This window comes from Oreochromis aureus, linkage group 7 (assembly GCF_013358895.1).
Source record: "Oreochromis aureus strain Israel breed Guangdong linkage group 7, ZZ_aureus, whole genome shotgun sequence".
NCBI classification, from domain to species: Eukaryota; Metazoa; Chordata; class Actinopteri; order Cichliformes; family Cichlidae; genus Oreochromis; species Oreochromis aureus.
The window spans coordinates 5,798,727-5,813,849 of record NC_052948.1 but is presented as its reverse complement, the minus strand read 5'-3'; the positions used below and the strand labels follow the sequence as shown (position 1 = coordinate 5,813,849).

At 41.9% G+C, this 15,123-nt stretch overlaps 1 protein-coding gene across 1 annotated transcript in view; it reads right to left on the bottom strand.

Annotated features, from left to right (window-relative positions):
• Window positions 1-3,373: 3,373 nt before the first annotated feature.
• Window positions 3,374-15,123, bottom strand: part of b4galnt4a (beta-1,4-N-acetyl-galactosaminyl transferase 4a) — a 127,474-nt gene continuing 115,724 nt past the window's right edge. The window contains exons 10-21 of the mRNA XM_039615903.1: window positions 13,588-13,654; window positions 11,650-11,814; window positions 11,234-11,343; window positions 10,591-10,691; window positions 10,264-10,337; window positions 8,650-10,180; window positions 7,854-8,236; window positions 7,580-7,733; window positions 7,420-7,492; window positions 6,518-6,671; window positions 6,165-6,291; window positions 3,374-5,528 (exon numbers count right to left, since the gene is read on the bottom strand). Coding sequence (XP_039471837.1) covers window positions 5,414-5,528; window positions 6,165-6,291; window positions 6,518-6,671; window positions 7,420-7,492; window positions 7,580-7,733; window positions 7,854-8,236; window positions 8,650-10,180; window positions 10,264-10,337; window positions 10,591-10,691; window positions 11,234-11,343; window positions 11,650-11,814; window positions 13,588-13,654 — 3,054 coding nt within the window. The 3' untranslated portion in view covers window positions 3,374-5,413. The remainder of the gene's footprint in view (window positions 5,529-6,164; window positions 6,292-6,517; window positions 6,672-7,419; window positions 7,493-7,579; window positions 7,734-7,853; window positions 8,237-8,649; window positions 10,181-10,263; window positions 10,338-10,590; window positions 10,692-11,233; window positions 11,344-11,649; window positions 11,815-13,587; window positions 13,655-15,123) is intronic.

Genomic DNA, 15,123 nt, shown 5'->3' with positions numbered 1-15,123 from the left:
TATGTGATCAATGCACAATGAGTTCTCTGGATTTATTAGAAACTATTTTTTTCCTCGGAGGAAGCTTCATCACCTGACTGACGTCATCGTAGCACACTGAATGTGGTAATGTTTTCCCCGTGACAAATTCATGTGAAATACGCTGGCTGTTTTGTTCATGTAGCTTTCCCAAAAACGACTGTGTAGCATATAAATAATAACAAAAAGCTATAATTTGCAAATCCTTCGAACACTATAGTTTACAGAAAATATAGCAATGGAAAAATGTTATACTTATATGTTATACTTATAACATATGTTATACTTACTGTAGTAAGCTTTATTTCTCTGGCAATGAATCACCCTACCTCTGCTCAAAATATTTATGTGTGCCTATGCCAAGAGGCACACATATTACTATTCCTCGGATTTATTATTATTATTCTTCAGTTTCCGCCTGAAATTTTGCAGCTTAATCTCGCCCGCAGTTTTCAGACAAGCTTCATATATGTTACCTCATTTTGTGCGGCTGGATCTGGAATGGTGTGCTATGACTTTTGGTGTTTATGACTATTATAGTTTTTGAAATATTAATATTTTAGTGAAAATTTTCCCGCGCCTCCTCTGCCAAACAGTTTTGACAATAGGGTTACATATGTTAGATCATTTTGTGCGGCTGGAGCTGGACTACTATGGTACGACTTTTGGTGTTCATGACTTTTATAGTTTTTAAATATTAATATTTTAGTGCAAATTTAGAAAGATTCTACTTTTGGCGCCATAGAAACAGACTTCATTTGTGGTGTCTTGGCTCTCTCTAGTGGTATACCCGGAGTAGTACAGGCGAAAAGATCTATCCTTGGCCCAAAACTCCATATCCCACAATTCATAGCACGCCTCACAGAGGCCTCTACCGAGTCAAACAATGGCGGCCACCACTTCGCTTTCTATGTCTTTTATTCGTGTTTCTAGGTCACAAACTAAACTTTTAAGACATTTTCAGGCGAGAATATAGGTGTGTAAACTTCAAATATCTGCTCGTTTTATCAAGACATCCCATATTAGCAAGAGTTGTCTTATGTGTTGCTGATAGCCAGTCAAGTTAGCATAGCGCCGCTAGCATAGCGCCGCTAGCATAGCTAGCTAGCGCTGCTAGCGACCCTCAAAGCACCCAGGCTGGGCTTATAGTGACGCCAAAATTTGTTGCAACACCCGATCGCCGCCAAGTCTGTGTTTTAGCTGACTCATTTTTCGCTTATATGGGCCGATGATGGTGGTCTGTGGGAAAAATAACTGAGTTGTTTGGTGGTGGAGCTCAGCTATCCACCGTGTGTGACAGAAAGGACATGCCGCGAACCACACATAGGAGGTGGGGCAGGCCACCGATCGACCGGTGGTTGCTAACCTGGAGGTCAATCGTGATCAGGAAAGCGAAGGTGGTTGCTAACCTGGAGGTCAATCGTGGATCAGGGAAAGCGAAGGCAGGAGCTGAGGGGTGAACTGAATTTCAGGTAAGAAGTTATGAACTGCACTCTATTTGGGTCAGATATAAACAGAGTTTAGGTGTAGTTTATTTTCGCCAGCTGACCTTTTACAATCGTACATGCTTAGCACGACAGCTGTGTGCGCGGTGTTACTGATGTTGAACTTTATTATATTCATAAGGGTTGGTTCGTCAGAGTTGCCGCATAAACGAATCGCCCCACATTCAGAGAAAACATTACGATTTATTCTGTCGTTACGAAGCCTCCCTGTCATTCTCTCGCCAGTTGCAACTTCACTCATGAAACTGATCAACGATCGCTTTTTTCGCTCTTGTTTATCGCGCTAAAGAACAGCAGCACGCTTTAAGCTTGATCAGCTGTTGTTAGAATTCATTTGATTTTAATTTCTAGCAGCTCCTTCAGTGGGAGATCTGCGGCACCCACGGTGTGGGATGGAGAGATTTCGCAGGTCTTTCCTCCCACTGCTGTCAGACTCCACAACAAAGACTTTAACTGATCAAACACACACATGTGCAATAACACTAAGTGCAATAATCTTCCTGGCATCGTTGTATTTTTTACTCAGTTGTATATAGCATTTGTATTCTATTTTTATCTTATTGTATATTTTATTCTATTTTATTCTACTGTATATAGTATTTTATTTTATTCTATTCTGTACAGTTGTGTACTGTATTTATTCTTATTTTATTTTATTCTAATTTTTGCTTCATAACTTTTGCACTGTCCACTTCCTGCTGTGACAAAACAAATTTCCCACATGTGGGACTAATAAAGGTTATCTTATCTTATCTTAGTATCAGCTGATGTTTGCTGGGGCACAGCTGTAGAAGCGGGCTGGTCCAAACCAGGAGATGTCCTTACTGAATCATCAGAGCTGAACTGGTGATGGAGAAACAGGTTTACCCTTTAGGTGACATGAATGAGTTGAAGGAAGTTATGAACTGTTTCTGACAGACAAATATACACCAAGCTCCTGTTTTTGTGTAGCTGACAGCTGGTAACTGTGCAGGGGCGGATCTAGCAAAGCTTTTGCCAGGGGCCAGGTAGGGCATTAACAGGGAAAGGGGACACAAAGATATACTTTTCTTTCTTACTCTCATATAAAATATTTAGCTTTTTATTAAATAGTTATCTGCATCTTACAACCACAGTTTGTATAATAATACACAAGATTGGCTGTAGACCATTGTTAATCATTCAGAACACTGTGTAAAAATAACAAAAAACAAAAAGTGAATGCACAGCCGGCTGTGTGGGTAAACCAACCATGTGTGAAAAGTGGTCCATAATGTAATGCTTCAAAGCGTGTTCATGCAAAAATTGTCGGGTCTGCCGTGGTACAATGGGACTTCTGCTCATGAACCTGTGTGCACAGCGTCTGCAAATCGGCGCTGTACGGTAACTTCATCTTTACACAAAACTGTAAGCTGTCATCTGTGAAGCGTGAGCGGTGTTTGTTTTACCATAGTTCATGGTGGAGAATGGCTGCTCTTCTGAGTTTTGCTCTCTGTAGCTGTATGAATGGCAAACTACAGTGATTAGCAGCGGCATAGGCACACATAAAATTTCTTCTGAAATTTTCGCTTTCTAGTTTGAACAATGTTATTTCAATGTCTCCATTTTACCACTTCGCGGCCCGTGTGGGATGAGCACCACCGTGTGGTCAAAAAAAGAAATAACATTTTTATTTTACTTTTGCAAAGTGTCACTTTTTCTGTATTGAGACCAGAGTACAAAAAAATAAATAAACGCACAACAAAAAAAAACTAAAATATTATCCAGATGTAAGGATAAAAGTTTATTTGCAAAAACAAACAAACAAACAAACAAACAAACAAAAAACGACAAATGAAAATAAAAGTACAATACATTCTTAAAACCTTTTCTCTACAAAACAATTTCACAGAAATTACCTCGGAATGTATACTTGTTTTTTCATTTTTTAAATGTTTCATATATATATATATATCTGTATATATATATATTCTTATATTAATGTGTTTCCTTTATTTTAAATAGTCCCATGTGAATGTAACATGATGTACAGTGTAGACCTTTTTTTCCCATAGAGGCAAAAAAGGTCTAGAGGGCATTTTGACAATCATATAGTCAATAACAGATCGTTAGTGTTCATCCATATACATGTCCAGCCAAGAGCCCTCCAGCCACTCTTCCTCAATATAAGTGCCATGTTGCATAAACAGAAGGCATTAGGAGCCCGGCCTCCAGCCAAAATAATGGGAGCAGGTGGGGTCCTGCTGGACTGCAGCTGCCAGTGACTCTTTATCACACCCTCTGTTCCCACTCAGTAGTCATTCTTAACGATTCTCCTTCTAAGTCTATCTCACCAGTGAGCACTCTGTATCACTAAAACCTCAATCAAACCTGTCCTTTCTTTTGAGATAATACAATAAACACAGTGACACTTCTACGATCCTTAAAAGAGAACATTATTTTCCTCTTTTTACAGTATATCTGAATTTACACTGACATTACAGCCTGCTGATAAATACTGTTGTATTTCTGTTTGTCCCGGCCCTCGTCAGTCATTAAAGTAGCTTAAAAACTGCCTGCAGCCAAACCCTGATAAAGGCACACATTTGTGAAACAGCCATGCCTTGCACCACCGTGTCCCACACATGAACTGGTCTGCCTTCTGTTAGCGCTTAAAACAAGCTCAAACAGAAGAGTATCTGTATTTTCAACAGCCAAGCATTCCCTGTCTCTGTGGGATTTTAATACGAGAAATGAAGTTTTAATCCCTCAAATCCAGTATTTAAAATGCAACAATCAGTACCGGAAATGCACCAAACAATGGCATGATAGTATTAAATCAAATGGCAAATAGCATTTTGTTGTTCTCTCCAAAAAACCCAAAAACCAAACAAACAAGCAAACAAAAAAAAAAATCTGTCAGTAGATCTGAAATGCTCACAAATTCAGTGTTATTGAACAGGAATAGCATGCCAAATGTAAGCACATGCTTAGTCCAGATAAATAAAAGTCCCTTATTAAAAACAAAAAAATAACAAAACCCCCATCACTTAAAACAAAACGAATCAAGTCATAACCATTAGCTTGCATTATTATAAATGCTCTATTTTAAAATTGACATTATAAAATAATATTACAAACAGATACAAACACACAAATTAGCATGACAAGGAAAAGGATAAAGGAAGGAATAAGATAAAGGAGATACAGAAGGAGAAAGAGGGGCAGAAAGGGATGTATCTGTTTGAGAAAGGGCTTTTTCTGAACGGAAAACTTTCTGTGGTTTATAATATCAGATACAAAGAGGAGTTCAGCACCTCAGTCATTCTAGTCAATGATATTTAACAGGTAGAAGTTGATGTACTGCTTTATCAAACAAAGTGTTCCTCTAATTGAGCTACAACCCTGCGTCTGAATCATCTGATGAACACGTTGACACACATTCTATTAGGCTCCCGCGTGAGAGCATGTTAGCAAAAAGATCTTAGGTTGTCTTCACATCTCCGTGTTAGAAAAAAAAAGGTGCTTTCTGTCATGGCGACACACCCACAGGCCTATATATACATACCCACATACACACACACACACACACACACACACGCACGCTTTCTGCTTTCCAGTCTGTCTGAAAACATTGCACCAAAAAGGACAGAGAAAAGGAGAATAAAAATAACTTCTCTCTGTACAGTAGTTCAGTCAGTGAGGCAAAGTGATGACTCAGGTCCGTCTGCGTAAAAAGCACGCCTCCAAATTTTGAATTTGGATTCAGTTTCCTCGTACAGACAAATACACAACAGGGGCCGAGGAGTCCCTGAAAGGAGCCTGTTTCGAAAAGGCAGAATTCAGGCAGTGAGCGAGCTCCGGCAGGTCTCTCTCTCACACACACAGTGGGTCTGCAGGTAGGTTTAGGATCCTCTGACCAACAGGGTGCGCTATCCCTTGGGAGTTTTTTTGTTTTGGGCATTCCACATGCCTCTTTTGGAGTGGTAGTAGTGAAAGAAGTTCCTTAAGCGTAGTCTTTCTACTTCCAAACCATTCTGCAGGACCCTAACGAAGGAGAGAGAGAGAGAGAGAAGTTTCTTTTTTTTGTCTCAGATCATATTGCAAATACACTTCTATACTAAAAGATAATCCTGCATTTAAGCTGATAACCCCGATTTTCACGTGTTCGTGTATTTCTAAATGAGAATTTGGACATGAACAACATGAACATTAGAATGAAGGTACGCTGTATTTTATTACCTTGAGCATTTAAACAACATGTTGATAGCTGTGTCCTTGCTTTAAATTACTTCTTTTTAGTCAGGTAAGGTCTTTTTTTTTCCAAGTCAGAAAACTGTGTTATTCTGATACCGCATGAATACATAATAATCTTCGGTTTCTTTAGCTCAAGTTTTGAAACTGCTACAGCTAGAATTTCCTCTGCCACAACGCAGATTAAAGGACTAACATTGAAAAATTACAATTTAAAAGATAATTTCCTGATCACTATAAAAATACATCTTTTTAAAGCTTCTTTTGATCTTCCCTTCCTGAGCTGCACTTTCACAGTTAACAAAAACTTTTACAAAACACAAGGACATTTTTTACAACATGCACTGCCTTTAAGGTTAAATTAGATGTTCACTAGTTTGTTCACTCTGTGTCATACATGCTTAGAGAGTGTTTATGTTGCAGAGTTACCTGTCCAACAGTTCCCAATCCTCTCCACCCCAGCGGTCTTTGAATTCTTCTGTGTTCATCCCTCCAATTTTATCGAAATCAGATTTATAAATTCCAAACAGGCCAAAGCCGTTTACCTCCCAGTAACCTTAGAGACAAAAGAAAAGCACTGAGTCATACAGCTGATGGTGCAGCAACAGTGATTATGGTAACAGGAATATCTGATGCCTATACATGATTGTACTTCAAAAAGTATATTTACTACACATATAAAATAAAAATCACATATATCACCGTAACTGGGGAATGAGTTTCAGTGCCCCTTCAAACTAAAAGCCTTTGTTAATATGTAACGTGTATTTCTTGTGTGTTACCATCAGGCTCCTGTGGTGAACTACCACAGCTGAGTCTCATGACAATGGGAGCGAAAGCAAGGCGTCCCTCCACGCAGTGCTTCCTGATGCTTTCCAAGATGTTGAGAGGGAAATGGATGTGCAGGTCACACAGGAATACGATGCTGTGACTGTCCTGTGGGAGAAAATGCAAAGAAATGCTGAAGTATGTTTGCTACATCCAAATGATATCAAAATCCTTCCTTCAACTGGGCAAAAGAAGTGTCTGATTTTTGCGTGTGTAAGCTGGTGCAAGACAAGCGGATGTTCACATACGCTTTACCACTTTTTACATGGGCTTTTAGGATTAACAAGAGCAGAAGCTCTCTTTAGGTCTGTGCTCGGCATGAGTGGGTTGTCGTCACGTCAACAGCCCATAGGTCATTTAGATATGAGTGACAGTCCTGTCATCCCACCATGACAGCACTGACAGTCAACTGACGGATCAACGTCTGTCCAGACTTCCAGCTGCTCCATTCTCCCATGGGTGGGTATGCATGCGTGCGAGACAGAGACAGCCACAGAATGGTGTAAGGGCACATGCACACAAATAACCTGTGAGAGGGAGTGGATGTGACAGCTATGGCATACATATGACAGAGGATATGCGGCTATCTGTCTAAGGAATTCCCTGTCAGCCACAGCTGGACTCTGTGCGAGAGAGCCAAGGAAGGCAGTAGGAGGCTTGGAGATAAGGGCGAGATCCACAGTCCATGACAGACCAACCTTGCTGTGATGCATTCATTATGCATGAGTGTTCTTTCTGCCTGTCCATCAGCCAGTAAAGGTCATGTGGTCAGTGCAAGCGTCTGACCTTCAGTGAGTGGCTTTTGCCTGCCAGCTCACATATTGTCGTCTTCTCTATGTGTGCTTGTTTCACTGACCTCAATAGTGTCCACTCCCATCTGCAGTCCTGCTGAGCGCTCAAAGTTGCCTTCTCTCCTAAGATACTCATATCTGCCAAAACACAAATATATATAAAGCACGGTAGCCTTTAAATATTAAAAGTCACAGCACACAGCTGCTCGTGTCGCATGCACACACCTTGGCACACTGCTCTCTCGAAGTGCCTGCTCCACGTCCATATCTTCACTCTCAAAATCCACAATGATGATGCTGAAGTTGTCATCTTTTGTCTGCCGGTGAAGATTTTCCATGTCAGAGATGAACTGCTGCACCCAGCGAGCCTGGTTTTTTACTGAAGAACAGTAATACCAAAGGGAAAAGGACAGCAAGTTGAGAAAACAAAGAAAGTATATGCAAATAAATTGTTCATCTGAAGGATGCTGAATCTGCTCTGGATTAACTTTTGACTCACCTGGGACCACAAAGTGTACCATGACATCTTTCCTCCATTGCAGCATGACTGGCTGGCATAGCAGAGGCTTAGCATATGCAGTGCTCCAGGGTGTTGCTGCTGCTCGGCCAGACGACTTGGTGGGAGGAGGAGGAGGCGGTGGGGTGGTGAGGCTGGGAGTGGCAGTGGAGAGGGCCGAAGCCGGTGCTGAGGCAGGGGCAGAGTCTGTGTTCTCTAAACTTTCCTCCCCCTGCTTGCTGCGGTGTAGCAGCAGGTAAATGTATTCTGAAAGGCGTACCACACTACGTCCTCTCTCCATAAGCTCCAGCTCCACGAGGTACCGGTTCCCTCTTGCCGAGTCACGCCGCTTTTCAACGTTGATAATTCGCAACAGGGTGTAGATCCTAGGGCAGACAGACAGAAAATCTTGAAAATACACAGAGGTTGCAAATATAGAATACAACGTTTTACATCATTGGCACAAGTGGATTAATTATTGTTTGTGTGTACAAACCACTTCAAAAAAGCTGCTTCTCATTATCTGTGGCGCATTGAATTTAGCATGGATGATGAAAATAAAAACAGAGAAGCTACTTCACACAAATAACATCGAGGTTTGCAAGCACTACTGAAGAAAATTGTAATCAGCATACTGAAAACTGAGAGCAAGACTTCAAAGCACCAGGACATGACCAATATGTTGCAGCAAAATTACCTTTTGCTTTATATAACGATTAGCATAAGTACCACATCTAAAATAACAAGGATGCAGGGAAACATAGGCCTTCTCCGTTTTTTTTCATTTTGCCATGCTTACCCCCCATTGCGCTCATTGAGTTTCTCCATGTACTGTGCCAGCACGTCCACCACCTCGCTCTCTGCTAGCTGCAGGTTCCCAGACACATTACAGCGCAAGTCATTCCAGTCAGAGCGCAGAAGCTCAAAGTCCATCGGATTGACTGAGAAAGTCCTCTGCCAGTTAATGCTCTCCTCTGCCCAACCTGGCCGAACCTCCACCTCCTCGTAGCTGTAATCTGACATTTCACCCTCCTCTGGCTCTGGCTCGGGGTCAGGGTCGGCATCGGGATCAGGATTAGAGTGGTTTGTATCTTGGTCGATATCTGGAGGGTTGGGGTCTGGGTGCTGCTGGGACTCTGTAATCTCTGAGGTCCGCAGGTAAGAAGTAACCCGTGATTGACCTTGGATTGTGTTGTCTGTAAAGTTAAACCTTGGTGGGGTAACAGAGGGATGAGGGGGACCGCGGTGAGAGGACGGTTGGATTAGGTGGTCTTCTTTACTGGGTGGGTCAGCCATGATAGTAGTCTTTAAATCCCGGGGCTCTCCTTTGCTTTTGCTTTTCTCTGGCTGTTTTGCCCCTGCTGCCTTGTTAGAAGACTTTAGCACACTTTCATTGTGTGTATTGGTGCTTCCATTGTGAGGAGAAGCCTTACCTTCTTTTATAGGGGGGATAGGCCAGAGCTGAGGTGCACTAATCAGACTCCTACTTCCTGTTACGCCTCCCCCACCACGTCTCCTGGCACCCAGGTTTACCAGCCTGGTGGTCTTTCCAGTCTGATACAAAAAGACTCCTGGGAAAACCTCTCTAGGGTGGCGAGATGCCCTCTCCTCCCTCCTCTCTCGCCGCTGCTCCCTCTCCTTCTCTCTCTCCCTTGCAGGCTTGGGCCTGGTGATGTAGATCTTGTTCTCCTCCCTCTTCTCTTTTTTGCTCCCGGGAAGCCTATCATGGAGGTTGTTGCCATGTGCAGAGTTGCTGAGGATCTGCCTGGCTCGGCTAGCAAGGGCAGAGAGGGACGACTTTTGGGGAAAGAGAAGAGAAGACTTGCTGAGTTTAGTCCGTGTGTCAACTCCGCTGTCTTCTCCGCCACCTGTTCCTCCGCCTTTCCTGGCAGGGTCTAGTTCTGCAGAATCAGTGTGGACCCAGGACAGAGAGCGACCCCTAACCACACTTTCGATATCAGGCTGAAGAACCCTTGCTTCGATGTTTTCAAGTCTCTTCCCCGTGTCCTTTCTCATCTTCTCCCTTGTATGATCTCTCCCCCAGTCTCTGTCCAAATCCCTATCCATCTGTCTGTCTCTGCGAGGAAAACGCCTCCTTTCTCTGTGCTGTATGATACTGTTGACTGGGCCCTCATCTTCTTCACCATTAGGATCCTCCTTCTCTTTCTCCTTGTCTCGGCCAGCTGGTGTGGGCTCAGACTTTGATTGCCGATAGGAGGGATTTGAAGTATGGCTGGTCTGGCTTGGATAAGAGGGCTTCTTAGGTGACTGTGTGCCAACAATCTCTGCCTCATCCTCTGCATCTACCACCTCCTCCTCCTCTAGGAAATCTGGGGACACGAGAGAGACTTAAAGTTGAATAAGAGTCTGTATGTGTGCGGGTGGGTGCATGTGTTTGCTCATTATTAGTTACCATCTGGGTTCGGGAAGAAGAACGGCCTGTCATCTTCTTCCTCATCCATCTTCATATATTTGTAGAAACCAAACCTGGCAGACAAAACAAGAGGCAGCACAGGCACACACACACATGGCCACATGCATTAACAGAAGGTTGAAGTTTCAATGTGCCTTGCAGCATAATAAACTTAATCTCTTAGTGAGGGGTCACATGAATCACTGCCATCAGATTCACAGACACTTGAACACTTATTCTGCATAATCGGTGTACGCGCTCATATATACAAGACAAAGACAAATGTTCCCATACCTCCCTAAGAGATAAAAGCAATAATGCCCTTACTTCTCCAGGTAGATAGGGGACTCTCTGTAGAAACACTTGTTCTCTCGCTCCATGTGGGTGAGGCGCGTGAAGTCATTAGGGTAGACGAAAGACAGATAGACCTGATAAACAGTGACATGTCAATCAAAAATGCAATCACCCCAGAAAACACTGACAGGAGGAAAAGTTACGTTAAACTGTGCGCACTTTGTGACAGTGTTTAATTAAAACCAGTCACTTTATATAATGCTGCATTTTGTTAAGGTCATTCTTGTCTAATCTGAAATGGATTTGCTGTGTAACTTGTGTCTCTCATATCAGTTATTGTTCATCTTTGCAGATGTTGCAGTAACCTGTGCTGCCCTAAAGGGGGAAGCAGTGCTCAACACTGTCCACAGCTTACTTTGTTCATGCTGTGCCTGACACAAAGGGAGAGAGGCAGTGGCGATATCCAAATCAGCACAGATGTAGCTTCTCTGTTTCTCTGTTCACTGTACAGTTGATCGGGATACACTGGGAATACTTTTTAAGGGCCACTACCATATCTGGTCACATTTCTGATGACCCCGCTAGTCTACTTTTAGCAACAGCTGACTGTCGAAAAATAAAAGCTGATTCGAACAAAAACATCACTCTTTTGTGACCCAGATGAAAATTGACTTACGAACTGCAGGCCCTGGTATCTGGCAATGGGGAAATCTTTGACTACATAGGTTGGAGAGTAAAGACAGGCCGGAAGAACGTTTTCCAGTCGAGAGGGGTCAATCATAGGGGCTGAGGAGAGACAGAGAGTGACAGAAAGAGGAAGAGGCAGGCAGTTATTTAACAACTAGGCCAAACCAACGTGTGTATAGAACACTTAAATAAATAAATAAAAATCTAAGAGTCAGATAGGTGAGCGATGAAAAAAGCAGGAAAATCCAGAAAAAAACGGAACAGCCTACTGGATGAAATTATAGTCTGAATACAGCTGCACACAATCGAGCCAGACAATCAGGCATTTAGAGAAAACGACAGGCCAGAAAATCAGGATGAAGACAGAAAAAGAGGACAGCCTGAAATGATGAATGGCAGATTTACTGCTATAGAAGGTGTCCCTGGGATCCGGCTTCAGCATATCAGCTCCATGCAGGATGGTACGGCCTCCCTCCAGACCCTGAGGCTGTGACTCCTTTGGGAGACGGATGTGACTGGCCAAGGTCTGAGGGATGTGGTCCACACTGTTCATCTTCAGATTGGACTCATCTGGAAAAAAAAGCAGTGAAGAGACATTAAGTAAGAGTCAGCGGAAAAGAGGAAGATTCTTTATCTCATTTCCTTTTTTATGCTCTTAACAATGGACAAATTTGATATTTAATGTTTAAAAGAAGATATGATTTGTGTCACAATTACAGCAAAATCGCTGCCATCTATGACGAGGTGGCGACTGAGGAAGGAAGAGACAGAAGGAGAAGCAGAGGAGAGAAGCACAAAGGAAGCAGAGGAAGAGGAGGAGAACACTAACAAAAGCTGAAGTGAAGGATCAGAAAAAAGTTGAAGCAAACAAAAGCAGAACAGAGCCGAGTCATAATTATACCAATCGATAACAGGGTAGGAGGAGCACGCACGCGTGATTAATGGCATGTCAGTGGCAATGCCTGATGGGAGAAGTGCTTTATAATTAACAGGGTGGTCAGCATAATTTTTATCCTCAGGAGGGTGGATTGTGTCCACCATCCTTTTTTTTTTTCCAAACAATAAGATATCTGTTGATCACATTGCTGGTTTTTACCACACGCAAGTCTTGCAAATGCTGACTAATGGGCTCGTTGATCAGCAAAACAATGGAACCCCCTTTTCTTTCTTTTGAAAAATTTGCATCATTTTTCATATATGTGTATTATCATCAAAACCACGGCATTCATTTATGTGCAGCAGAGATATTGAGATGGATCTTTGCAACAAAAGCAAAGGAAACCAAAGAAATGCTTGTTTAACTTTTATAAAAACTAAGTTGACTGCATCTTTGGTGTATTTTCACTTAAATTATAAAACATAATCTTTGGCATTATTACACAAACGAAGCTTCAAAAATTCGGTTCGTGCCAGTAAGAAAAAAATACTGAAACTGTAGACGGAAAAACACTCGCATGAGCAGAGGCAAGCGTGGCACAATGAAAGACATAAAAAATAGCTTGCGATAGTTTTTCAGGTAAATAAGAAAATATCTCTAAATATATGTGCAAGTATTACACTTATAAAATGTGACACTGATTGCAGAATCAAAGTGCTATGACTTTAACTGGTGTCCCAGAGCAAAGAGATGCATGTTTTTGCTCAAACAGGAAGGATTATTAAATAATTTCCAGAGTGAGTGACTGGAAAAAACAACTGAGGGAGGCAGAGTGACATAAGGGAGGAGAAGGGATGGATGGGTGGAGGACGGGAGACAGATGAGGAGATGGTAATGCTCGAATCCAGCAGGTGACCTCATATATGGTACGAGGCTTCATTCCTCTCTGTCACAGCTTGTCATAAACAAGAAGACAGGATTTGGCATGGATCCACATAACACTGCAGCTTTGCCCAAGATGACAACTCCACACATCACTTTCTGTGCAGTTGGCATTTCCCCCTGTTAACGATGCTGAATCTTTGTGACACATTACTATTCTTGGAGCTATAAAGGTTAGACATCTACTCTGGAGATGGTGTTCTCATTTCTGCTAAGAATGACACCTATGGAAGAAAATAGATCATCTATTAGATCCTGAAACTTCTCTTTAGCCGCACGTAGGGAATACATGCTGTGTTCTCAAACTGACATCTGCAGTGAACCCACAGAAGAACATTTTGGTTTAAAAAGGTTGTTCTATGGCATGGTTGAGCCTTTCTTTTTGGCAAGCTCTCAGCTGATCATTTTCAGCAGATTTTCTATTAACAAAGTCCGGTGTGTAAATACCAATAAATACAAAAAATTAATCATGAAATTATTAGATTCCACGACAAGATGACACAAATTTGATGAATTGCTCTTACCTGTGTAGAGGGAGATGTAGGCCGAGTCTATCACTTCATATTTCAGACCAGGCAGGAATGGACGCCACTGTGTGTGAGAGCAGAGAGTGAGAGAAAAGGGATTGAGCGAGAAAACTAAATGCCAACATGTTCAAAGTATACGGCAGGCAGAAATCGTCCATCACTGTTTGCTGCCTGAGCTGTGACACTGTGTTATTGATCTTAACAACATCACAGGATCGATCTGAAGCAGGGTTTTTGTATAAACACACATAGTTGGAGACAGAAGAGGAAACGGAATAAAGAATGTAGGACATATACATCCTTAGAAAAGGTGTAAACAAGGAAACAAGAGGAAAACAACAAACAAAGAAAATAGACCATGAACAAAGAGACAACATGGCCGTATGGATAAGACGGGGATGAGTAGGTGTAGAAAAATGATGTAGTAATGACCTGAAAACAGCAGCGAGAGAGAGAAATAAAAAGGGGATGAGAAAGAGACGAGAGGCAAGCTACAATTCTTTTAAATAGATTTCACAATTACCTCGTCACTTCTAGTTACCAAGGATATAATCACAGGAGACAGGTCATTTTCCAACCCTCAGCTTGAGAATACAAATATAAACACCCTCCTCAGGCTTATGCAAATGCCCCCAGTGTATGCACGGTACAAAAACATGCACACTGTTTTGGATTTTATGGCATTTTATCACAAATGAAGCTCTGAGTGTAGCACCAAATTTTAAAATTAGAAAGGCATTTACAAGCTCTACAGTGCTGTGAAACATTGTTTCTCCCCCTTCCGTATTTTTTCCTTTTTTTCTGGCTATTAGTCACATATTAGGGAAAAATAACCCGGATAAATAAAAACTCAGCTTTTAAATTAAGTTGGTTCCTAGAACCTGGATGTTGACGTATCCTTGGGCAGGATGCAGAACCCCAAGTTGCCTCCGAGAGCGTGAAAGTTAAAAGTGCTTAGGCATAGAAAAAAAAAGCATTCGTGTGAATGAGATTTGGAGTAAGAAAGCACTTCGAGTGCTCAAATTGAGTAGAAAAGTGCATATAAGTACCAGTCCATTTACCATTTATCACTTTAACCTAATAACTGGTTCTGCCACCTTGGGCAGCAAGAACTGCAAGCGTCAAGCATTTCCGATAATTACCGATGAGTCTTTCACAAGACTCTCCTTTGTAGAAGTGTTTTCATTCAGACACACTAGAGGGTTGAATATTTTTTTTCCCTTAAAACATAAAATCATCATTTCAAAACAGCACTTTGTATTTCTAAAATATGTTGTTGTTGATGATGTTGATGAAACTTTTAAATGTGACATATATACAAAAAGTACGAAATCAGAAAGACGGCAAATGTTTTTCACAGCACTGTATACTGTATGCAAATGATACACGCCAATAAAGCATTGTTTCAGAAGGACACATACCCGCAGGAATGCATGTTGTGTATTAAAGAACAATAAATAAGGACGCAGGGTAACATCATGCAGAAAAGCACCAGGGGGTGGCCCAGCAGGCCAGCAAAGGCTTCACTATCTT